At 29.4% G+C, this 25,584-nt stretch overlaps 5 protein-coding genes and 1 pseudogene across 6 annotated transcripts; 3 read left to right on the top strand and 3 right to left on the bottom strand.

Annotated features, from left to right (window-relative positions):
* LOC125077563 overlaps positions 1 to 1,244 on the bottom strand; it is a 34,224-nt pseudogene extending 32,980 nt beyond the window's left edge.
* Positions 1,245 to 1,658: 414 nt separating this feature from the next.
* LOC125077821 (nitric oxide synthase-interacting protein homolog) lies at positions 1,659 to 3,210 on the top strand. The gene is made up of 2 exons (XM_047689898.1): positions 1,659 to 2,566; positions 2,960 to 3,210. Exons 1-2 carry the CDS (start codon positions 1,884 to 1,886, stop codon positions 3,144 to 3,146), a joined length of 870 nt encoding a protein of 289 aa, XP_047545854.1. The 5' UTR covers positions 1,659 to 1,883; the 3' UTR covers positions 3,147 to 3,210.
* Positions 3,208 to 7,683, bottom strand: LOC125077820. Of its 2 annotated transcripts, XM_047689896.1 has the most exons (8): positions 7,485 to 7,683; positions 7,000 to 7,409; positions 6,868 to 6,930; positions 6,274 to 6,399; positions 5,904 to 6,045; positions 5,169 to 5,288; positions 4,617 to 4,870; positions 3,208 to 4,408 (listed from the first exon to the last, which is right to left on the bottom strand). In XM_047689896.1, exons 1-8 carry the CDS (start codon positions 7,566 to 7,568, stop codon positions 3,352 to 3,354), a joined length of 2,256 nt encoding a protein of 751 aa, XP_047545852.1. In that variant the 5' UTR covers positions 7,569 to 7,683; the 3' UTR covers positions 3,208 to 3,351. The 2 variants fall into 2 exon arrangements, with proteins under 2 accessions (XP_047545852.1, XP_047545853.1); XM_047689897.1 differs by lacking the exon at positions 6,868 to 6,930.
* Positions 7,684 to 8,014: 331 nt separating this feature from the next.
* Positions 8,015 to 8,989, top strand: LOC125077649 (60S ribosomal protein L21). Its single transcript, XM_047689637.1, has 3 exons — positions 8,015 to 8,150; positions 8,350 to 8,486; positions 8,615 to 8,989. Exons 2-3 carry the CDS (start codon positions 8,358 to 8,360, stop codon positions 8,963 to 8,965), a joined length of 480 nt encoding a protein of 159 aa, XP_047545593.1. The 5' UTR covers positions 8,015 to 8,150; positions 8,350 to 8,357; the 3' UTR covers positions 8,966 to 8,989.
* A 1,956-nt stretch (positions 8,990 to 10,945) lies between these two features.
* On the bottom strand, positions 10,946 to 16,757 carry LOC125077645 (ubiquitin carboxyl-terminal hydrolase 46). Its single transcript, XM_047689632.1, has 8 exons — positions 16,551 to 16,757; positions 16,280 to 16,360; positions 15,865 to 16,081; positions 14,809 to 14,889; positions 13,611 to 13,807; positions 12,376 to 12,633; positions 11,634 to 11,777; positions 10,946 to 11,261 (listed from the first exon to the last, which is right to left on the bottom strand). Exons 1-8 carry the CDS (start codon positions 16,593 to 16,595, stop codon positions 11,151 to 11,153), a joined length of 1,134 nt encoding a protein of 377 aa, XP_047545588.1. The 5' UTR covers positions 16,596 to 16,757; the 3' UTR covers positions 10,946 to 11,150.
* Positions 16,758 to 17,439: 682 nt separating this feature from the next.
* On the top strand, positions 17,440 to 25,371 carry LOC125077914 (calumenin-B). The gene is made up of 7 exons (XM_047690027.1): positions 17,440 to 17,652; positions 17,915 to 18,139; positions 19,446 to 19,605; positions 20,911 to 21,031; positions 22,512 to 22,633; positions 23,147 to 23,265; positions 23,973 to 25,371. The coding sequence occupies exons 2-7, from the start codon at positions 17,922 to 17,924 to the stop codon at positions 24,196 to 24,198; spliced, it is 966 nt and encodes a 321-aa protein (XP_047545983.1). The 5' UTR covers positions 17,440 to 17,652; positions 17,915 to 17,921; the 3' UTR covers positions 24,199 to 25,371.
* Positions 25,372 to 25,584: the final 213 nt, after the last annotated feature.

Raw genomic sequence — 25,584 nt, 5'->3', positions numbered from 1 at the left:
TGGCCAGAAAACTAAGGAACATATTGTATATTAATATTTTTATTTAAATTTAATAAAAGAAAATTTCTTAGCTTGAGAAAATTGTCAAAATATACATTTTTTTAAATTGTACAAAATGATGATGACCCAATAAATATCAAGGACACAATTATAAAGTAGAGTGAAGCATTTGAATCTAGGTATTATTTGTCAATTTAAAAGTTTTATGTACCTTTATAATATAATATTTTATTTTGCAGTTAAGCCTTTTTCTAAATTAAGTAATTCACAAGAGATAAGGAAGTTTAATATGTACTTTTAAAATAAATAAATAATTTTTTTAAGTTTGAATCATTTAAGGACTTTATGAGTTAAAAAAAAAAATAAATTCTCAATAAGTATCTTGTAAACATTATTATGCTCAATTATGTTTGGTATTAATAACAAATAAATAATATTTTTAGCCAATTTTCTAACAATTAGGCAAACTTTCTCTAAACATTGATATTTAAAACATTATTTAGATCAGAGCATATATAATCATATAAGAATAATAGATTAAAAATATCCTAATATTTAATAAGTATTACTTTATAAAGACTAGCTTATTGCAAATGCAAGTAACTATATGCTACAGTGTACACTCATATACCCAAAAATAAATAAAAACATCATATCTAAATCATAATTTTAAATAATCAAGAATAGATAACACAATTATGGATATTGACATCCCTATAATTTATTAGGAGTTAATCCTTTAATTTAGTTTTGTTAAATTAATTGAAAATTACAAGATGCTTTATTTACCAATTTTCAAATGAAGATTTAAATTTGACTGGCTTCTAAGTATTTTCAACATTATTTTAACTCACCTATAGGAAGTTCACAGAGTAAACAACAAGCCGAGACAGCCCCAAAAGAGGCTCCCGAAATCTTGCCTAGAAGCAAATGCGGAGCATATTTTTTAAGACACACTGCAACTCCGACATGGTAAATACCAAGAAAACCACAACCGGCAAAGGATAAGTTCATTATTATTTACGCATCCAACGTAAATTAAAAAATTACACTATGAACTATGGTTCACTAGTCACTCGTACAATAAAACTTCAAATAAAACTGATATTTTATATCGTAAAAAAATCACAGGTATATTTAATATTAAAAAACAAATATATCGTATTGCACAGAAAAAGTTAAAAGAACACGTCCGACGTGTTCCAAGTTCTAATATAAAATATAAATAAACAACAATTTTGTGCTACAATCCTAAATATCTATATTAATTATAATATGACAGCTCACAGCACTGAGCAAAGAGTATGTGCACTGAGCACTCAGAAGTCAAAACGTATCAGCCACAGATTTCATAAAGTTAAAGTAAAGTAAAAGTAAGTTTTTGTTATTGAAATGTTGAGTATTGAAACTAAACCAAAAAAAATTGTTTGATGTGTATATATAGTTTTATAAATACAACATTCTAAGCGTTTAAGTTGTCTTTAATATTTTTAATAAATTAGCATAATCATGTCATATCTAATAAATCATATTACCGAGAAGTAGCTTTGTAAATTTTATTTATTTCTACACTCAAGATTATTTTCATCATGGACACAGACAAAAAGTTTCTGGAGTAAAGTTAAGTGATGAAATAGTTGCTTACTTTCTTAATAATTTCCAAACCGTTTGATATCTTTGTCAAAACTAAATAATTATATACTCTCTGTATATGTCAATAATCTGTGCTGAATTGTGATGTTAATGTTTTTTATTATGTTTGTGTTTGATTAATTATAGGATTGGATTTAGTATTCAGTTGAATAAAATAATTAGTTTATACATAATATTATTGAAATTTAATAATTTAAAAATACATACATATTAAATTTATAAGTAAAACAATGACACGACACGCAAGGAACTGCACTGCTGGTGCAGTTTATACATACCATGAGAAAAAGAAAGATGCTGCCGCATCTGGATATGGGACCCAGAACGAAAGAGTTGGTAAAGATTCCGTAAAAAGTTTCGATTGTTGTAGTCTAACATTACAACCTTGTAGAAATCCGGTCGTCACCAAAGAAGGTTACTTGTTTGATAAAGAAGCTATATTAGAATATATCATAACAAAAAAAAATGAATACACACGAAAATTGAAACAATATGAGAAACAATTAAAAAAAGAAGAAAATGAGAAGAAAGAGTTAGCTGCAGCTGAAAAAGAGGCAAATTTGGTTAAATTTATGAGCAGAGAGAAGACTATATCAAATAATAAATACTCAGATGGATCTCAGCCATCAAGTTCTGTGTCGAATTTAGCTAATGGCAAAGATAAAGAATTACCAAGCTTTTGGGTGCCTTCTCAACTTCCTGATGCAAAAATTACAAAACTTGAAAAACCTGATCCTACTGTTTATTGCCCAATAAGCTGTAAACCTTTGAAAATGAAAGATTTAATTGAAGTCAAATGGACTTTGGTTAATGATCCTGATGATAAAAAGTCACTCATAGCTAAAGAGAATAGGTACATGTGCCCAATTACACATGATATATTAAGTAATGCAGTGCCATGTGCAATAATCAGGTAATACTTCTTTTTCAAAAAAAAAAATTATACCATTTCTATTTATTCTGGAACAAACCAACAAGTAGAATAATGTGTTAATCATAATCATAAAAGATTCACATGATTTATTATTGATTCGTGAATTTTTCATCTATAATAAATAAAATCAATTATTCAAAATCTCAACCAATTGTAAATATTAATACGAATGCTGTTTTTTGTCTTTATTGCAATAGGCTATGATTGATAACATTTTTAATATATTTGAAACTAAATAATACCAGAGTAAATATTATATATAATCATCTTCATTTTCAAATATAATTTTTAAGTCTTATTTTGAAAAGATATGATAAATAAATAAATATATTTAATAAATAAATTTTGTATTGTTTGCTATTTCAATTTTAGAACTAGCGGTCATGTTATTACAATGGAGTGTGTTGAGAAAATTATCAAAAAAGATTGGCTTCATCCTCTTACCGGCGAAAAACTCAAAGAAAAAGACATAATACCACTACAAAGAGGAGGCACAGGATATGCTCTTACTAATCAAAATCTAGAAGGGAAGAATGAACGACCAGTACTTCAAGCTTAAAAATAATTATTTTGTTTAAATAAAGTAACTTCTGTACCTATTTTATACATAGCTTTCAAAATTTTGAACTAGCATTTATAAAAAAAATTCATATAAGAGTTTGGTGTCAATAAAACAAAGTTCAATGTATAAATCTATAATAACAAAATATTATTAAAATATAATTATGTTTATTAAATTGTCTAATCTTAATCATTTTATTACGCTAAGAATTATTAAATGAAAATAAATCTAATTGAAAATCAATAGAATTGTTCCTAATTGCAGTCTCTGATGTCAGTTCATTGCCAAGGGATTCTAAAAAATTTATAATAGATTGACCTTGATTAATTGATATATCATTTGTGTCCACTTCATTATTATCTGTGTGCATGTTTGGGATTGCAGATCCGTCTTTAACATGTAACAATGCTGGTTCAATAAGTGTGTCAGATTTTAAAAAGTCATCTGTTTGGTCACTTATCAAACTATTACACTTTGTAAAACTCTCTGACTGGTCACTTGACCAAACTTTAGGTGACTTATAACTAAGTGGTTCTGTACTATTTACAGGTGTCTTATTTGTGTCTAAAATTTTTTGTTCGTTTTCTGTCTTTTCTGCGCACATTTCAATCTCTTGTGCTAATTTGTTCAGTTGTATAGGGCGTATTATTTCAACCTCATATTTCGCCATCTTTTCGGGATTTATTTGGAACTTTCTAAACACAGTTGATGAGGATTTTATTGGAGATGATCTGATATCGAAATGCGTGCTACGAAATTGTATATGAGCAGGTTTAGATTTTACGGGCACTGGCACAGTTTCTTGTACCTTTTCTTTATTATTATCATTTTTAAATACTACATTATCTATATTTTTTGATTCTAAGCTATTTTCAGTCTTTTCTGTGTCACTTAATAAAGCGACTATATCATCAATTACAACACTATCTCTCTCACCTTCTGGAGAAAGTTTTATCTTCTTTCCACTATCAATTTGATTCAACCATTCTAATGTATGCTTTCTATTGTCATTGTTATTTACATAAATGGGGAGTTTATCAGACAATACTGTGTTCATACTTATATTATCACTAACATTTGGTATTTTAACATGTTTATTAGGTTCTAAGATTTGAGTGTCTTCAATTGTTGTAAGTAAACATTCATTGGTCTGTAAAATACTAGGTGGTGGATTGTGAATGCAGAAGCCATTTTTGTCCTTTTCACAGTTAAGTGCATCAATGTTTAAATTGTATTTCCCTGGATTTATGCCCAATAATCTGGAATTTTGAAACATTTTACTGTTATTACAATATTACATCTAATACATTATATTGCTTTGATTATTAATCACCAAGATATAAAAAAATTTCATAGATTTTTTTTTACTAAGTTTCTATTTTATTTTTAAAAACTAACCTTAGATTACTAGAAAATATATTTCACAAATGTAAATGCAAAGTTTTATTATTTAAAAATGAATTCTACCTGCCAATATCATCATTGATTATACTTGGTTTTCCATTTGAATTGTCATCAGATTTTAATAAACATGGAATACATGATTTTAGCTTATTAACAAATTGATCTAGCTGCTGTACGAAGTTGTTAGCCCCATCTTCAACAGAGCCTGTTTTGACAATAGATAGTAGGCATTGGAATAAGTCAGAGTGAAGCTTTGATGGTAAATGTGTTGGATGGTGCTCATAGTGCCTGTGAAGACGATGTGGACTGCTGAATTTCTAGAAAGAAAAAAAATATTTATGTACTAAAACTTTTAAAACTACATGTTTTATATTATTTGTATTGGTTAAACATGATTTTTTTATTTAAATAACTTATTGTTATCCAAATACACTGTATACAAAACATAACAAATAGTTTTAAACAAAATAGAGGCTTTCTTCCTGTTAATGATTTAAAACCACAAAGGACATTAAAATGTGTTTAAAAGAGCTAGCTAATGGAATCATCACCTATCTGAATCATAGCTATCTGTATCCACTATTGTTAAAATAAAACTCAAATCACAAGACTCACAGAGGTACATTGGAGGCATGAAACTATTTGTCCATTTTTTCTTTTAGGTTTATTTGGTGATTCTTCAGCAATCATATTCTTCGGCAACTTAACTATTCTTCCACTACGAGTTACTTTTGTCTGGAAAAAGAAAAAGTTTAAATATAACTTTCATTCTTAGATATATGTTTTATTTTTTTCATTAATGTAATATTTAAAAAAATGTTTTATCTAATAAAAATATGGTTTTCATTATTGTAATAATAATGTTAGTTTCCAATATAATTAAATAAATACAAAGGTGAGTAAACTAATCATAAAAACAGATATAGATGTAATTTTTTTTATATGTATTACATTTATCTACTAAATAATAATAATAATAAATATTGGACAACATCACATACATTACTCTGATCCCAATGTAAGTAGCTAAAGCACTTGTGTTATGGAAAATCAGAAGTAACAATGGTACCACATACACCCAGACCAAAGACAACATAGAAAACAAATAGGTACCACATCAATTTATATTATGCTACAAACAAATAGAAAATATTGCATTATTATTCTTTGTAAATATAATTTCTGCAGACTTTTAGTAAATTATTTTTTTGGAAGATACATAGTCATTATTCCATTTAAAACAATTTGACTTTACTTCAATTTTGATAGTAAGGCATAGTTTTTTAAAGCATAATTATGTAAACTTATAATAGTTATTAACTTATCATAATAAACATGTATAGTACATACCTCAACTTGTATTTTTTGTTCATCAATTACTTCGGTCTCTTGTGTTCCCATTATTCTAACAACTTCCTTTTTAACTTCAACTTTTTTGTGTTTATTCATTTTGTTCTTGCCCACCACTGCCAAGTCTTTTGGCGAAACAACTCTAAAAGAAAAATAAATAACATGTGTAAGTATCAAACATTGTTTTTATTCATGTTGTTATGTTAGCGCTAAGTAGCTAAAAATCACAAGAAGAAGAACAAGAAGCAGTATTTATTGTTAAACTAGTAACGGTGACATAACTTCTGAAAGGATTTTAAAACCACGGCTCTGATTCATTACCCGTCTGATTTACATATTACAAATACATGTCTAATGTTACAAAACTTACTTGTAAATAAACTTTGTATTTGTAACAGGATCATATGTGGGCTCTGGTGGGGAGTTTTGTGGATTACTAAATATCTTCAATGCATGATTTACAATCTTCATCTGATCATCACTTAATTGATTGAGACTGAAAAAAAAGATTAATATATACATTTTTTTGTAATCATTCTTTTGTAAGTTTAATAAATAAATATTTACTTTAAATTAAATTGTACAAATTGAATTGTGTATTAAGAACTAGAGACAACAATGTGCACACCCAATTTTCTGTATCCTTGTTCATTTAAAATTACATTGTAGATTAAAATAATATTACATGATTCCCATTCATGGACAGCAAGTTTATGTGTTTAATTTTAGGATGTACCTTTTATTTATATATATATACATGACAAGACTGTGTTTTGGTTTAGTAGTCATTCAGTCAGTTTTCATAGTCACAAGCTATAGTGTAATCAATAAATTGAGGTTATAAACAACAATGCTTCAAACATACAGATTTATGTATGTTTTCATCACATATTAATTAATGATTATGGTAGAATTTTGTCCACTGGGTGTACACTAGTTATCATAATTGAATATAAATTCTCACCTATGATATGTCTCGCCTAACTTAAGCAATTGAACTGATGTGTGTTTGGATTTAATTGAAGTACTGAAATGAAATAAATTATTAAGAAAACAAAAATAACGTTAGATTTTAATGGATTATTGAATTACATACTTTTCTTTTGGTTTAATCTTTGGCAGTATTTTTCCATTCTGAGAGCGTATAACATTCGGTAAGTCTTTTAATTTTACTATTTTACTGTTAACATCCAGTTTGGGCACAGGATTTGGACACGGATTATTGGCAATATACACGGGTTTCAACACAACATTATTCACAGGTGTAATCACTTGTTTACATGACTCATTTTTAGTTTCACTTTTTGGTAAAAGGAAACTTGCAAGTTTTAAGTTATTTCCGACGACATTGCATTCAGGTTTTTTCAAAATTCTTGGCTTCGAACTATTTTCAGTTCCGTTAAGGTTAGTTTCTAGTTTGCCGCTATTTTCGTAAAATCTTTTTAGGTTTTCGCTTACTGGTTTCTCTGCACTTTGACTGTTTGGAGTAATGATATATGATCTTGCCTGCAAATAAAAGTACAGTTACAATTTGCTTAAAAAGCTAACGAACAACTAATGACTAATGCAAATAAACGCTACCTGATTAGCACTAGGGTTTTCAATGAAATAAACTGGTGTGTATTGACATGAATTAATGATTATATTTTCTGATGGTGTGTCCATTTTTATAAATACTATTTTATAAAACAATAAATAGGTTTACTACATAACAATGCACTTATTTTAACAAAATAATCGAAAAGAAAATGCAGGACTATTTTTTGTTGTGGTGTCTGACGTTTAATCTTCGGTTCTGTAATCTGTAGTCTATTATGATTGATTATGATTTCGTCGCATCGAATTCTTAAGCACCAGAAAATAGGTATTTGAAAATTTTAGATTTATTATTACAGCAGTTCAGATTAATTGTACTCATATTTTAGTATGATATTTAAGATTTCAATTATCGTATTATTTTAAAATACCAATCATTTTATAACTATTTTTAAACGAAATATTTTAAAAAGTAAAGAATACATTATGGTTAGCTTCACAAACATAATGAATTTATCTTCCTTTATTGAACATTTTAATTATCTTATTTTATAAAATTTATGTTTCTTTAACTTAATTTTTAAATTTATAATTATTCAGATATTTTAAAATAATTTTAAATTATTTTTTATAAGCTGGCAATTTCACTTTAGTTTATCCAACGACAACATAACCTTTTCTTCTTGAAAAGCCAAGCTCTGTCAAGCTAAGGTGATTATTTATTAAATTGGTTTTAAAAAATATCTATATCCTTTTAAGTTAAAAATAATGCATTTTTAAAATCTATTCTGGCACCGATTTATTCTAGAAAAGTGGATTTCATTTAAAGATCGCGATATTATTGGATGTCTTAGTTGATAACGTAGGCCACGTGCGATATCATCATTAGTTTTGATTTTTTTTATTGCAGGCACTAAAATGACGAACTCCAAGGGTTACCGTCGTGGTACAAGGGACTTGTTCGCCCGCAGGTTCCGCACACATGGAACTATTCCGCTTTCCACGTACATGAAAGTGTACAAAGTTGGCGACATCGTTGACATTAGGGTAAGCGCCATAAAAAGCAATATATAATTTTTTCAATTATTTTCTACTTTAAAGTTATAGCGTAACAATAAAATAATATTAATTTATATTTCTCATTATCGTCTATAATGTATCTATATCTATTGTAGGGTAATGGTGCAGTCCAGAAGGGTATGCCTCACAAAGTCTACCACGGAAAAACTGGCCGTGTATACAATGTAACAGCCCATGCACTTGGAGTTATTGTTAACAAGAGGGTGCGAGGAAGAATCATCCCCAAGAGGATCAACATTCGCATTGAGCACGTCAAGCACTCCAAGTGCCGTGAGGACTTCCTCAAGCGCGTCAAGGAAAACGAGAGGCTACTCAAAGAGGCCAAGGAAGCCGGCAAAGTCGTCAACCTCAAGAGACAGCCACAGCCACCAAGGGCAGCACATATTGTTAAAGGCACTGAGAAGCCAGTCTTACTTGCTCCAATCCCCTACGAGTTTGTAGCTTAAAGTGAAATATATTATTTTTAAGTATTTTTTTCTTTCATTTATATTTTATTTAAATAATCAAAATATGAAGCTGTTACATATTAAAAATACAATATTTTCTCACAAGTATTATATTGTAGTAGTAAAAAGTATCTATAAGAAAAACAGTACTCAATTTTAAGAAAAAGAAATACACTGATCTTTAAATTTATTTGTAAATGGCTTCATTATGCCAACTAAGTTAAACAAATGACACTAATAATATACAGTGTAAAAAAACATGCAAAAGAATAACATTTACTGACTTGAAAGATGTTGATCTAAAAAGGTAACCTGCGAAACCAGTCTTTTTTTTTTAAAATTATACTTTTGAGTTCCTGGCCAGGACATTACGGCAAAGTTAATATATTATTCTATTGTCATTGGTCATTAGTATGTGTGTAACATTACATGAAGATGGTGAAAATCAAACTAAAAAAGGTAAGTTTTGACTGTTTGAAATAATGTAATTGCTAAGGAACTTTTATATGATGCTTTAAAGTATTGCATTGTATTTTTGCAGTTACATGATAAGATGAAAACTAAATGTTTGAATCTCTAAATTGTCTACAGACAAGTCAGTGCACTAAAATTATAATTTTATATATATATAACATTTCTCCAACGGATCCAGGATGTAAAACAAATATTAGTTTTACCACAGTAGACATAATATGTATGTTTAAGTTATTAGATATTAAGAAAACTGATGGTCTGTGAGGATACGGGATATCGACGCAGATATCAAGCTTATTAAGAATTTATGGAGCCTGGGAGGAGTCACAGGATGGGGTTCCCTCAAGAATTAATTTTTGGACCTTTTCTATTCCTCATCAACATAAAAGGACATGCCCTTTGTTTTAGGGAACAAACACGATATATTGTAATAGTATAGTCATTCACCGTCTTTAACATATAGCACACGGGGTACCCAGGGCCATCCTGAGAGGGCCCCGAAGAACCAACAATTTGTTTCACACGTTTATGGTCAAGTTGACTGCTATACATTATATTTTCCAAATTGTCATATTTGTAAGAAATAACTAATATATTTATGAAAAGTCTAGTGACGATAGTCAATATTAAAAGATAAAAACTATAGACATGCTCTTCATGATAGAAAGAGATATACTATAACCATAAGATTGTACAACCAATCAGATTCCTACGAATTTACGAAACGTATGTCACCGTTTATTTGAAACTATACTTAAGGCCTGGCTATAAGCAAATTATTTGTACATGTTAGTAAATATCTACGAAAAGGGTCCCTAAGTGCCCCAGCATAGCTTGAGACGGCTCTGAGTATAGTATAGTATTGTTTGCAGATAATACCTCTTTAGTTTTTAAAATTAATTAAACAATTTGACTATTTATCGATGTTGATACTTACACTTAGTATATTTCTTAACTTTCACAGTATGATGTCTTACGGTATTATGCTTTGGGGTAATTTTTAATCAATAAGTATTATTATGTGTATTGAAAAAAAAAGGAATTTGATTTTATAAATGCGAAACAAACTTTGTCTGTCTGTCAGTCGTTCTTTCACGACCAAACCACTACCGAATTAAATGGTATGAACTCCAAGGAAATATATATTCTACTTTTTTATGCTTAAAAACTGACAACCAAACCCTGCAACGCGATTGAAGCCACGGGCGACAGCTAGTCTTTTATAATTATGTGTCAGTAACCATTTTATGTTTATAAAACAAGTTTAATTTAGTTGTAACAAAGTAATAACCTTTATAAAACCAATGACATAATTTAGAACAGGTTTCAATGTTTTTTTAGACAAAATACGTTGACAATTACAATTAAATTAAGAACCTCATGTTTACCTAAAGTAATAATAATGTTACATGTTTATATTACTTTAATAAATTTAAAATACTCATATTTATTTTACATTTTGACACAGATTATACTTGACAGATAGGTGTAAATTAAACAAAAAAGTCGAAGAAAGATCACAACTTTTTATTTTAAAATGAATTATATTTACAAATGAATGAATTCTAATATGTTGAATAATAATTTTCTGCGATCGAAATTAAATCTCAATAACATATGCCATTCCAACTTTAACAATGTGGCACATTAACATCATTTATGGTGTCTATCTTAAATATATAAATATATAAATTACTATATTTAGTGAAACTTAACAACTAGCATCTCTAGATTGATAAAAAAGTATATATCCTGTTTCAGATGATTTTTGTATATCTGAAGTTAGGCCGTAGAAGTCTTCTATAGCTGAGGCATCAATTTTCTGAAAAAATAACTTAATATCAGTAAATACATAAAATTATAATAAAACAAAATATATTATATTGAAAAAAAAATAACATTGTACTGTAATGAAACGAAATTGAACAATCTATAATAAATTACCATAACACAAGCAAAACCATTTCCTCACTATGAAAGGACGGCACAAATGGGAGTAGTGAGTAGGATAGTGCTTCACTAAAACACCTAAAGTGTTACACTTCAACTTCTAGACTGTTATGGGGGAAAGTCTATACAGAAAAATCCAATAACTTAATTGGTCCGAACCAGAATTGGAACCTATATATACAACGACCTATACATTACTTATTGGTAATCGTTTGCTATTGTAAACAGTGTTGTGTACACATACATCTACCATATCGTCGTCGAAGAGCAGCCAGAAGCCGTGGCTCTTGACGATACTGATGTAGTGTCCGCGGTTGGGCCCCGACCCGCAGTGCACCACCACCGCCACCAAGTCGTACAGACGGTCCGGGTTCACGGCGTCGTCCGACTGGACAAAGTCAAACCACATATATATTATAATGATTAATATTTCTACTAGCTATTTACTGATGAGATGAATGATAAGAAAATGTATGTTTGTTGATAAAATGAAGTGCAAATCACTTAGTGTTAGGGCTTTGTGCAAAACTGGCTGGGTAGGTACCATCCATTCATCAGATATTCTAACACTGAACAGCAATGCTTAGTATTGTTGTGTTCCGGATTTTGAAGGTTGTTTGAAGGGTGAGTGAGTCAATGTAAATACAGACACAAGAAACATAACATCTTAGTTCTCAAGCTAAGTGGCGCATTGTCGATGTAAGGAATGGTTAATATTTTTGTAATACAGCTCCAATGTCTATGGATGTGATGACCATTCACCACCAGGTGTACTATTTGCCTATGTCTCTCCTACTTGCCCACTCCTCCTTTACAGTCCGTATCTATCTAACTAGCGAAATAGTTGCGATATTTTTTTACATTTATTCTGAAGTCTGTAATCATGTTAATTATATATATTCATGCTTTATTTTTCATACAAAATGTAAAGCCTTAGCCAATAAAAAAATGTATAACATATTTTTGGATAAAACGCAATAACTAACCGTATTAAACAACCTCAGTTCCAAGGGGAAAACAACTCTGTGGGATACTTTGATGTGCCGATTGTACTGTTCCATGTACTTGAATCTCTTAAGATGTAGCGCCAGTATTAGGGGTAATTTCTTTACGCGCATGCGCTTCTGCGCCTCCTGGTAGCTGCTGCAGTTGTCACACTTAAACTTGTTGTCATTGCAAAGCGTCTCTGTGTCGCTGAAGCACTTTAGACAATGGGTAATGCTCGTGTTTTGGTCGACATCCACCTGAAAGTATATTTTTTTAAATATATTTTCCTTACACTTTCTAATTTGGGTGACAAGAATACAGATGAATACAGGAAGATTGACCTGAGTTAACTAAGTAGATAGAAGACCTTAACCGAAGATGGCGGGTTTAAATCTGGGCAAGTACGACTTAGTTGCTTGGTGAAGGAAAATACCGTGAAAGAAACTGGAGAACTGGAGTAGCATGGCGGAGTAAGCTTCAAAATTAACATTAACTGGCTGTTACTTAAAATAATAATGGAAACATAATATGTGGCCAAATTTTTCCATGAAGTTATTAATGATAATATTAAGCTCAGAATCATATCATAATCATATTGAGCAGTGCTCAAAACGATATTAAATGTTTTTTTATCATGAATCGGTATCACAGCTTTTATAAAAAACCTTATGCGAGTCGTTTCCTAAATATTAGAAACCCATTTCTTTGATCAAATATTACAATTATCTTGATTTGATATTATTGCCAAAACAAAATCATTATCAAATCAAAATATACGTTATTCAAGTGGGCTTTTATAAGTACTTTGGTATCGTCATTTTACAGAATTGTTCTAAATGGAAATTTACCGCTAATGTTCGGAATGTAGGTTATACAGAGAAAAACCGCCTAAATTAGAAGTTACTCTTTTCCAACATTTGAAATACAAATCAAATACGATTAAGTTTATATAATGTAGGTATCCAGTTAGTTAAAAAGTACGGTCCACGATTTTTTACCATCTATATGATCTTGTGTTGAGTAATAATCTTTAATTATTATTATTCTTTTACTTTTTGAATTGGTAAAGTTTACGAATTGGTCGAAAACTTGGCCTTATAAAATTGTCTCTTGTGTTTATAAATTGATTAACAATGATTCTATCAAAATGATCAACGTTATTGTGAAAATATATAAACAATATTGTAAATTTATTATTGATTGACATATTATTATAATAATAAAAAGATGTTACCTGCAAGTCAAAGAAGTGTTCGTCCTTACTACTAACTGTTTCACAATTCAAACATCGCGTTTCACTTGTGAGCGTGCCTTGGAAGATTTCGTGCACCCAAGTCGGTTCCGTGTTCTGCGGCACACTTCCGTTACACGTTATACCCTCCTTGTTGCCGTCCGGCTTTTGTAGTTTAAGCGTGCTTTGATTTCTTTCAGCTGATATTAATTAAAAGTAAATTAATTAGTGTGTCCGTTTTAACTGTTTCCTTAGTCTAATATCAAGCTTTTAATGAAGATCAAACCGAAAACTTGGCCTTATCAAGAGTTTGGCTAGTAACAGCGATCCCGTTAAGAAATTCTTTGTAACGTTTCTCGTGTTTAAGCACCGTTCCCATCAGACTATGAAAATAAAGTAATAAAAACCTTGTGTTTGGGCACACACTTGGTTAGTATAATATTTACTGCACAGTTGACTACTCTCCTACAAGATTGGCTGGTATTTCAGAATTCCATCAAAAGGACATTCCACATCACTATATTTGAGTTCTTATTGTCTCATTCACTATTACTATGTATACTAAAATTATAAATTCGAAGTAACTCTATCTGCTTCCCTTTACAGCCAAATCACTGAACCGAAAATGATGAAATTTAGAATATAGCTATATTAGCTAGCTTGAACTCCAAGGAGAATATGCGACTTGTGAATACCTCACACCTAACGACCACTCCCTAAAACGTTAGCGAACTGACGGGCGACAGTTAGTTTCCTATAACTCGACTTTATTTCGCCATTGATATTTAACCATAGACTATAAAAGAACGTGAAATTCACACTTGTCTCTAAATAGTCTTAATTTAAAGAGGGTGAATTCTTGAAGCCTAGCTACCTATATAATAATACTACATACATAAATCTTTTATGAATCATGCTGCAATTTATGGTATAAGTTCTATATATATTAATTGAGTAGCTATTAACTTTAGACATGAAATATTACTTAGTATAGAAGTCTCATTTCATATATATGGCAATCTTGTATACCAATCAAGGTAGGTATGTTTTTGGGGGTAAGGGATCATCATTAAAATATAACGAGGGCTACAATATAGCAGAAATAAATATTATATATATGTTAAATTCCAATCTCATACACTATTGTGTGTGGGGGATAGATGTCTTACTTGGAATGTTTTTTAAAAAAAAATAATCTTACCTAGAATAATTTCATTTATATGATTTATGAGAAAATTAAGAAATTCATGAGCATCTTGTTGCATGTAATTATCAAATTCCTCTGAAAAAAGAAATAAATTGATAATATTAACATAAAAAAAAAACATATACATACAATAACATAATTAAAATGACAACAATATACATAAAAAGTAGTCTATATAGATGCACATAATTAAGTATTTAATCCTATTAGATAGCAAATGAGATAAAATTAAATTATGGAATTCCCTGCTTCATAAAGTTCATCAAGCTGAATCCATACATATTTTAAACGTTATTTGTATATTTATATTTAACATCATTATTTAATATGTATATTCTATTTATGGATACAATTATAATAGGAGTTGTTTCTCACTTAAGTTAATTCTAAATGAATACTATGTCTGATGTTTAAAGTCTGTCGTTTATCATTGATATAGACAGCCCTGTAAGTGATGAAGCTGCTTTGATTTCATTTTAGTATTTTTACTTTCATAATATAAATACAAATTTATCTTTCTTTCAAATTTCTATGATGCTTAATGCAGTCAATAAAATAACAGATAGGAAATTACTATAATTATAAACATTTTACATACATACAAACTATACAGTATTACATAACCAATAACTATCAAAATCAACCTCTGGACTTTAAAATAACAAATTCATTTCAACCTAAGAAGTTTTTTTTACCATGATGTCGATATGCAATTAAATGCTTAATTAGAAATATAAAATTATTACTTTTTTTAATTATGGAGACTGGTATAACATTATTTTCTCTTTTTTGATTGTATTTATTATTATTTTTTTATTTGTTGTGATAAGAAAACTTGCCATGTGCATAATTTTTTCAAACTATAACACAAAAATGTCTTTGATCATTATCCGGGAACTTCTATGGAAAGTAAAATATTAACATTCTATAAACTGTAATATCTGAAGTAATTGCTATGAATGATTTATTAGACTACATAATTTTCTAATATTGTATATACACATGGAGAAGAGTCTGTATATAATAGTTTTAAAGGTTTAAAGAGCATACCTTTTTCTTTCCTCAGTCTAGCGATAAATTTTTTAGGTGCAATTGATCCTACTTTCTTTTTTTGTGTTGCTATGCTATAAAATAAGTCTGCGAGGCATGTCAGCAATGTTTCCTTAGTTCTCTTGTTTTTCGCCTTATATTCTAGAACTTTGTCTCTAAATGGTCGACAGAAGTATAAAGCTTGCAGAACTGAATTACTATAACATGTATTACCAAACTGAAATAAGATATATAATAATTATTTTAGACACAATATTATATACTATTAAATATTTTGTTACTACAAGATTGTTGACCAGAGTAAATTCGAAATTTAAAGTAGTTACAAAATGCATTTTATAAATGATACACTCCTAAAGAACAGTCTTGACAAGTCACGGAAAATTTATGGATAAATTAATATTTAGAAACTTACATTAACTAAACCAAAGTAATGTTCGTTCGGCGGAAACTGCTCTGACCCAATATCTCTCTCTAGTTGTGATATATTTGCGCCCTGCAACAAAATTCGTAACTGAAAATAATTTAACGATTGCTAAACATGCAATTCTGATAAATATTTATATCTATCGGTTAAACATTATAAGAGATTGCTTAAACGCAGCTACTTGTCTAAAAACCTGTATTTTAAATATCCTTTTTATAACTGTATTTATAACTAAAATATATACTTTTATTTCTCTTACCATTCTCTGTTGGAAATTAAGGCCGAGATCCTGACATATTGACATTTGCAATCCTGTTTCAACAACTTTTAAACGGAACACGCGTTATTGATAGTAAAGCGAACTTAATTTACACAAATTCTGCTGTTGTTTCTAATTGCATACTTGTGGTTTCGCGTTGCATGCATACGCAAAAAAGCACAACAGTCAGTCAGCTCACGTCCATGACAATCAATCAATTCAATGACATTTCGTTCAACTCGTTCAAGTTTGCACTACGTAGATAAAAAACTGAGTAGAGAAACGATTTGCATGACATCGATATCTTAAAACGATTTTGAGATGGCTAATATATTTTTTTATACAATAATAATATCTCTAAAGCAATATAAAATTATGTAAATCTATGTTGTATTGTCTATATATACTATGTACTTAATGATACATAAATAATAAAAACCAAAAACCAGCAAAATTATTAGAAATGTATTTATATCAATCATTAATCTTTTAATTTGAATTGAAACATGAATGGAAAACTTTGGATGAAATTTGAATTTCTCAAGATAATGAAATTATTAAATTTTAAAGATTTAGCTTATTATATCAAAGTAGTTGGTCAAGAGATCACTGGAGTGACATCAAATCTTTCTTACAAATAAATCGAATGGGTTTACCTATTTTTATATTTATTTATCAAAAGTAATTAAAATTGTAAAAAATATGGGTACATAGGTATTGTAGAAACAAAACGTTAGAGTAAGTAAGAAACTTTTATTTAAATTTTGTAAGTGAGTTTATATAAATTAGCAATATTATATTATTAAATTAGAATATCGATTATATGACATTCGTTCTTAACTATATCGAAAAAGATATTCAATTTATATTTATATTCTATGTCAGATGCCTAAAGTCAACTTTCATGTTATCTCCCGGCCGGCCTGCCTCTATTATAGAGATCCCTAATCAGTCTGGGAATAGGGAACAAAACATTATTTAAAATCTGTGCATAGGATACGCATACGTGTTCGTTCTGACGTGGCGATACGCGAATTACAGCTGGACAGTTCATTAGATATTTCAGCGGACTTCTGGAATTTTTCTCTTACAAGGCAAGAGAGTAAGTAAATAATTAATTTTTAAGTTACTAACTATAATATTAGTCCATTAAAATTTCATTGAAACTATACGAGTCGTGATTTTTCAACATGAATAATTTTAATAATATATAAACAAAATGTCAGTATTTAAGAAAAAAAATGTAATAAGACACGATATTTGATATCAAAGGAATTTGCTCTGTAAATAATAGTATAATAATAAAGCGTATTCTCGCAATACGTAGGTAATGTGTTTTTTTTCATAACATGTTTTGCCTTCAGAGTCAAAATGCTGACTACATTATTCATAGCACTGGCTATAACAGCCGTGTTTGCTGGCGTACCCAGCATAGACGAGACAAAGAGGATGATGGATCACCTCTCTGACGCGGAACATTACCGAAACGAGCACCACAACAAACAATTTGATCATGATGCATTTTTGGGTGAAGACCAGGCTAAATCGTTTGACCAGCTCTCTCCCGAGGAAAGTAAAAGGCGGCTTGGGTAAGAATAATAAACCTTTTATAGAAAAATAATGTAATTTTTGTATAGCTAATATTTTTAACAAGATCCATTTACTAATAGTTTCTCCTACATGCTTAATGCAGATGCATGTAATCTATGTATTATAAATTAATATTGATATTATTATTATTTAAAATAATATCTATTGTAGCTTGTTATTAGGATTTGTTTTTATCAAAAATATAAATCAATAATATTATTAATTAAGGCCAGTGGAAAAAAGTTGAATAAAATACAGTGCAGTGTATAAAAAGTACAGATAGTGGTATAAATAAGTAGAGGCACAGAATGTATTAGTAAAGTAACAGTAATTTAATTAAATACAAATTATATGCAGTCTCAGCTGGCTGAGATGAATCTAAATATGGATCTTAGATGTTCGCTCAGGAGAAGTAATAAAAAGATGTATAATGTTATAATTAGCCTTTTAGTGTCTAACAACTATATTTGTGCAAAACCTCATCACAAGTTTTTGGTTAACTTATATTTAAACCAACATGCTTATCAAAGTTTTTTTATAAAATACTAGCTGCACTCGTGGCTATGCTCATGTGGAACTCAGTTTTATACTACCCCTTATTATATTATATAGATTACCCCATTACAGGGGCAAAATAAGTAGCCTATATCCTTGGGGTTCAAGCATGCTTTGTAACAAATTTCATCACAATTGATTTACCTTGTTGTTTAACTGTGAAAGCATAACAGAAATACAGACATACTTTCCCATTTAGAATATTAGTGCAGATTATAGCAAAAATGTTATATACATGATATATATATATGTAAAATAAAATGTTCCTATACCTATTCATAGATTAATGTCTTTTATAGTGAATTATCTCATCACTTAAGAATGTGGGTTAGTTAAACTACTTCAGCTAACATCCTACTGCACATATATTCTTGTTATTTATGAAATTCTTTAGATAATTTTATTTATAAGATACTCTACCTTATTTAAGATAAGGTTTAAAATGCAATACAACATAATATTTAAGATTTTTTTATGTAATTATAAATGGAAGTCTTTCATTGGCATCTGACCTATATATTGTGCATTGTTGTTTGGTTGTTCAAGTTGCAGTAAAGATTTGCAATCATTTTTTTAATTATGTGTTTTTGGCATATATATTTTTAGGTTTTATTAAAAATACTTTTATATAAAGTATTTAATTCGCTTACTAAATTATCTCGCATAAGCCATTAGTTTAAAACTACAAAAATTATCTTATCTTAGTTTGTTGACCTATTATCATTATCACACATAATACATGTGTTCTAGAGTAATTGTCGACAAGATAGATGCAGACAAAGATGGCTTTGTGTCTCTTGTTGAACTCAAGGACTGGATCCGTTATACTCAGAAGAGGTACATAGAAGAGGATGTGGACAGACACTGGAAGCAGCACAATCCTAACAATGATGACCTTATCACGTGGGAGGTGAGATATCTATTTAAGTTTAAATAAACTGCCGCTGACTTATGTATGTGCATTTTAGCCTGTTGACATTCGAGCTAGCACTCTCAAGAGTGCACTTTGTACTTATTGCTTACGCTTTGTGATCACATAACTCCGCCTTCATGGTTTTCTGGTTGACCTATAGGTTGACTGGCAAAGAATGCCTTCAGGCATTAAGTCCGCCTTTTGTCCCATTTACTTTGTGGTGGTCAATAAAGTATTTAAATAAATATATAACTCATTAGATACTCGGCAGTGATGGACAATATAGCGAGGAAACTTGCATTTGTCAGATAAAACTGCTAACTATGTATACACCAAGCCAAGAAGTGTTGGAATAAGCTAAATATTTTCTCCTTAAACCAACCCCTTACCAAGTGTTGGACCATTGATGTAACTTTACCGGTAGTAATCAAGGTTATTTTCCATTTTGCAACTAGTTAAATGAATGCCATTTTATTGTTATTACTTCCGTAATGTATAAAGTGTCCTACATAAGAGTTTATTGAACCGCGAGTTCGATGAAAATTTTTATTAGCCATAATTACGATATAATACACGCCAACGGTCCTCATGCATTACAATACCTTTTTAAACTACTGATTCGATACTACTGATAGTTTATGTAAGTGTTAAAAAATAGTAGAACTTTCAAAACCAAGTGATAAACCACATGCGTCTTCGCATAATACGAACAAAATGTGATTATAATGATGTCCATCCTCAAAACTACCAGTTCGTAGGGATGACACACGTTACCAGGTCTTAAAACTAGTGCTTCGCTTCGAAACAAAGCACTCTGCTTCGCGCCGGAAATACTTGAAAGTGTTACAGTACAGTCGGACGCGGAGCAACACTAGAATTGAATATACTTGTAGTGGAAATCGATCCATATCCTCATATAAATAAGGACCAGAATTGTATTTGCGTAATAAAAATATTTTTCAATATCTTTTGAAAATGTCTTTTGTTTAATCGCAGCTTGCGTTGCAGTTACCAACTCTTTCTACTGTTCGGTTTCTTTCCATGAATTAGGATGCCTATTTAATTGAATTTTTTGTCATAAATAGAATGACAACATTAGGAACAAGTTATGAATCAAAAACACTTTTATTTATGATAAAATCATTTGACATCAATACTATAATATAGTTTTAATATTTTTTCATATAATATGGTTGACAAAACCAAGTCTAATGGTTTTATTTCATGTAAATATACATTTAAAATAATATTACTATATTTTCAATTATTACTATTTTTCAATTTTTCAATATTTTATTGCAGACCTACAAGAAGAATGTGTATGGTTTTATGGAGGGCATGTCTGAGAGTGACTTGAAGAACAATGAAGGGTTCACATACACAAATCTCTTGAAAAGAGACCGTAGAAGATGGCACTATGCTGGTAAGTTTGCATTTAAAGTTGAAACTTAGTTTATAAATTAACTTATTCAGTATATTTAAAAGAAAGGGACTTGTTCCATTGCTTAAGTCGTGGCTTTTTAAAAGTGGATAGCAAAGTTTAAAATCAGTCTTGATTTTGCAACTAAATTTTTCTAGATTAACCCTGGAACCCCTGTTCCTTATTTAAAAGGTTGATTTTGATCAAAGACATAAATTAATAAAGTTTTCTCGATATAAAAATCGATATGTACACCCTATATGCAACCTACCTGCCAAATTTGAAGTTTGTAGGTGTTATAGTTAAAAAGATTTCGTGATTAATCGTGAGAGGTATTTCGCTTATATATATATGTCTATATATCCTTTTGGTTTGTATTTAAAGCAAAAAATAAGTAGAGCATCAAATCAATCTCACTTGACTGTCTTCCCCCATATAGCCATTCAGACGCGAATACTTTTTAAAAGATACGTCTTAATTATTTCGAGATAACAATGTATACGGTTAATCTGTTTTAAATTAAATTAATTGTCTAAGCTTTTTATTGCTTCCACTTAATATTCGAAATTATTATTGATTAATATTTTTTTGTTTAATGTTTATTAAGTAACAGGTTCAAAGATTTGATATTTCACTTGATGTATTGAAAAGTCACTTATTTTGTAGACGAATAATTTTAGCAAAGGCCCAATAGAACATTTAGGCTACTAATAACCACAATGCATTTGGAATAATTTTGTTGAAATTTCAATTATTTATAATCGCTGTTATGTATTTTTAAAACGTTAAAGTCTGTAAAAATCTTCATAAGAAAGCTATATCAACCTTTTGTAATAGCATAGTTATTTTGTAGGTATATTTTCACATATTTAATATTAGGTAAATATTAAATAATATCAGTTACAGAGTTCCGTAACAAGACTGTGTCAAATAGTTATCGCTATTAATAAAAAAAAGTATACAGATAAATAACTCCCCCCCTCCGCGTCTGTCTCTCTGAATACGATAAACTCGAAACCTACCGTATGGATTTTCATACATGATAACGATACCAACGCATATTTCTAATGAACGGTACATATTTCATTAAGGCTTTGTGTTATCGTAGGCTTTACTAGCGTGCACGTAACCAATATAACTATATATATTACGATACAAACTTTGTATACGATATGAAGTCTTTTCCAATCGAAGAATGAATGAAGATAGACAAAGCTTAGTTTAACGAATGACATTAGTTCTGCTCGGCTATATTGTAAAACTACTAACAGCTCTAGACTAATATATATTTATTTATAATACAAATCTATTGCACTAAACTACTTATATCCACTTATATTTTACTTCCAAAGTTTATCTTCCAAAGATTTTGTCCTGTTGTGGTTGTAATAGACTATAAAATATTATTTTACCCGGGCAAAGCCGGGACTAATAGCTAGTTAGGTTATATATTAATAATAATAACGGTTTAATGATCTTTTAGACAGTGACAAGGACGATTCGCTAAACAGGACGGAATTTGGAGGTTTCCTGCATCCCGAGGATCACGGCAGCATGAGGGACATCGTCGTTCTAGAGACCTTGGAGGATATTGACAAGGATAAGGTAATGTTGGCCTGCGTGTTTTATGTGTGTGTTTTTAAATAGGATTTTTTATCAAATAGTCTACTGACGGTCAGTGTTCATATCTGTAATATGGTAGTACTTAAAATGTTAATATTTTACCAGACTTGTTGGTCTAGTACTAGTTCCTTCCTTGCATTGTTTAGATGATTAGATCCTAAGTTTTATTGACGACTTAACGGTTGCTTAAAGTTATTGGAGATTTTTTATTTGTATTGTTGATTATTTATTGACTGATGAGAGTTTCGTCAAAACATATTTTTTTGCCCTAAAATATATCCGGAACAAATTGATGTTCCGGTGAAATCAGTTTGGATGATATTCACATCCGGATTATTATTAGGTCAATTAAATAACAATGATGGCTTGTAAGCTTAGTCATTTTAATTTCTATTTTGCAAGTTTTTTTGTAAATTGTTTTAAGTGTTTCTTTGTTTTTTTTTTTTTATTACATTTTCTATAATATAAAAGTTTAATTATTGATTTTATCTGCAGGACGGTAAAGTATCACTTGAAGAGTATATCGGAGATATGTACAAGCCTGACGAGGGAGAGACGATAGAGGACGAGCCCGACTGGGTCAAGCAGGAAAGGGAACAGTTTGCTGGCTACAGGTGATTAATAGACTTTATTTATTAGGAGATAAAGACATTAGTTTTAATTGAATGATCCAGGTGCCCAAATATTAAAATTATTCAACTACACTACATTCTATATAGACGTTTATATAATTATTATTATTGAAAACGTATATATTATTATATACATACGTTTCCAAAAGATGACATTAAATTTAAAAGTAGTTTAGTACCGCTTAATTTAAATTATTTGAAATTCTTTGTGAGTCATTTGCAAATATCTAAAAGTGCTAAGCGTATATATTAATTGTTAATTTAGTTTGATGAAATTGTATCAAATTAAATTATGTACAGTTATGTGAATTGAATTTGATGTAATTTTGATAGTACTTTTTCACAAATATATTTTTGTGGACCAAAAAACAAGACGTGTGGTTTAATAATCACTTGCTTTAACATACACGTAAGGACAGAACATAATATAGCGATTGATATGATCTGTTGCGATGGAAAACATTACCGCCTGCAACAGCGTTTAAGTCTCAGGATGGTAGGCGTAACGACGCAGAAAAACCCTAATGGCATAGAAGCAAGAGTATGATGACGATAAATAATTCTTACATTAATTAATATATTTTAATAAAAACAGCTTGAAATATTTAAGAATTCCTTTTAAAAAAAGTTGTTTTCATCTGAATTTAATTTACCTAAAATATAAATTTAACAATTGTTTATACTTTCAGAGATACAAATAAGGATGGCTTCATGGATGAGCACGAAGTAAAGGACTGGATTGCACCTCCCGAGTTCGATCACGCCGAAGCTGAAGCGAGACACCTGGTCTTCGAAGCGGATTCGGATGCTGACGAGAAACTCACTAAAGAAGAAATATTGGACAAGTACGATCTCTTTGTTGGATCGCAAGCCACAGACTTCGGCGAAGCACTGGCCAGACACGACGAATTTTAAACAATCTTAAATATTTTAATATATATTATTGTTGTAATTTTAAAGATTATTTTAGATTCTCTAACAAATAATAATTCCTAGGTAATCTTTGTACCATTCAAGGTAGCTTCTAAAACTTAATTATCCTTATGTGTCTTGTTTTTTTCATAAAGAAACTGATCTTATAGATATTTAAGAACAAATCCTAAACTATTTTTATTGGTAACAATACCCTCGCGTAATTTTATGCATGAGATTTGTTCATGTATTCATTATTGATAATGTTTTTATCAAATAGTAAGTAATAGACTATTTTTTTTGTAATTTTTTTGCGTCCTTTTATTATTGAATCTTTATACTAACGATAATGATATATCGTTTGCTTATGCCATAAATTGACTACGTACACATTTTTGCGTTATTTTGATAAATATAAATAAATACGTTTATAGTTCATGCAAAGCATAATTAATTTGTTATTATGTTATGCAATTTTGCGCACATTAATTATTTTTGTAATGGCACAAATCAACCACAGCAATGTTCTACTTTAACAAACAAAAATTAACAAAACATCACCTATAAAGAATGTTAAATTTTAGCTGAAATTTAAGCTGAAATTATTCACGTGCCGCGTATCTGTTAATACAGGCTTTTTTTAAAAGGAAAAAATATAGGTAGGTCTATATGTAAAGTCAAGTTTTATTTATGTTATGTGTTATTGAGTTCAATGCAGTTATATTAATTACTAGTAAGTTGACGTGCCAAAAACAACTGTATAAAGTTTGAACTTAATTGCTAAATGACGCGCAAACGCATAGAAATTCGAACAACAAATAAGAACGGTTTGATTGTAATTCATACGGATTAATTTATGCATGTTAACGATGTTTTATGCGAAAATTATAACATAAATACTTAAAAATGTAAACGAAGTCGCGAAATTCTCAATGATGGATTATACTTAATATTAATTAGTTAAGAATCTTATAAAATACCAAAGTTATATATGTGAAGTGAATTTGGAGTAATTTTAATATAAAATGATATAATTCTCCCAATTGTATTAATATTGAACTTTCAATAGCTATTCCAGATTTTATGCATTTATATATTAGAACTGTAAGAAGACTAATTTTCGAATATATTTTTAGTAAAATTAACTCATAGTCTGTATTTTTATCTTAAACAAGATATCTCAGCTGTTTATTAATAAAATATTAAACCAATTTGTTTTTTATTTATTTGAAAACAGAATCAAATATTTTATGTATTTTTTTACATTGAATCATTAAAGTAAGTGGATTATTTTGTCCTTCTAATGAAATAAAATAAACTACATATATTTTTACTTAATACAGGTTTTTATTTAGCTCAGCGAAAGTAGGTTTAATGTACTACTTTAAA

This window comes from Vanessa atalanta, chromosome 4 (assembly GCF_905147765.1).
Source record: "Vanessa atalanta chromosome 4, ilVanAtal1.2, whole genome shotgun sequence".
Classification (NCBI taxonomy): Eukaryota; Metazoa; Arthropoda; class Insecta; order Lepidoptera; family Nymphalidae; genus Vanessa; species Vanessa atalanta.
The sequence above is the reverse complement of the archived record's forward strand: the minus strand, read 5'-3'. Positions and strand labels throughout refer to the sequence as shown.

Coding starts and splice junctions, on each gene's coding strand:
- LOC125077645 (XM_047689632.1), bottom strand. CDS start 16,595: ATGTCAATATGTCAGGATCTCGGCCTTAATTTCCAACAGAGAATG. Junction 16,361..16,550: donor TTAATTTCCAACAGAGAATG/GTAAGAGAAATA, acceptor ATTTTGTTGCAG/GGCGCAAATATATCACAACT. Junction 11,778..12,375: donor AACTGAGGTTGTTTAATACG/GTTAGTTATTGC, acceptor GACTTTGTCCAG/TCGGACGACGCCGTGAACCC.
- LOC125077821 (XM_047689898.1), top strand. CDS start 1,884: ATGACACGACACGCAAGGAACTGCACTGCTGGTGCAGTTTATACATAC. Junction 2,567..2,959: donor GTGCCATGTGCAATAATCAG/GTAATACTTCTT, acceptor TTTCAATTTTAG/AACTAGCGGTCATGTTATTA.
- LOC125077914 (XM_047690027.1), top strand. CDS start 17,922: ATGCTGACTACATTATTCATAGCACTGGCTATAACAGCCGTGTTTGCT. Junction 18,140..19,445: donor GAAAGTAAAAGGCGGCTTGG/GTAAGAATAATA, acceptor CATGTGTTCTAG/AGTAATTGTCGACAAGATAG. Junction 21,032..22,511: donor TAGAAGATGGCACTATGCTG/GTAAGTTTGCAT, acceptor ATGATCTTTTAG/ACAGTGACAAGGACGATTCG.
- LOC125077649 (XM_047689637.1), top strand. CDS start 8,358: ATGACGAACTCCAAGGGTTACCGTCGTGGTACAAGGGACTTGTTCGCC. Junction 8,487..8,614: donor GCGACATCGTTGACATTAGG/GTAAGCGCCATA, acceptor TATCTATTGTAG/GGTAATGGTGCAGTCCAGAA.
- LOC125077820 (XM_047689896.1), bottom strand. CDS start 7,568: ATGGACACACCATCAGAAAATATAATCATTAATTCATGTCAATACACA. Junction 6,400..6,867: donor TTAGGCGAGACATATCATAG/GTGAGAATTTAT, acceptor CTTTTTTTTCAG/TCTCAATCAATTAAGTGATG. Junction 5,289..5,903: donor AACAAAAAATACAAGTTGAG/GTATGTACTATA, acceptor TTCTTTTTCCAG/ACAAAAGTAACTCGTAGTGG.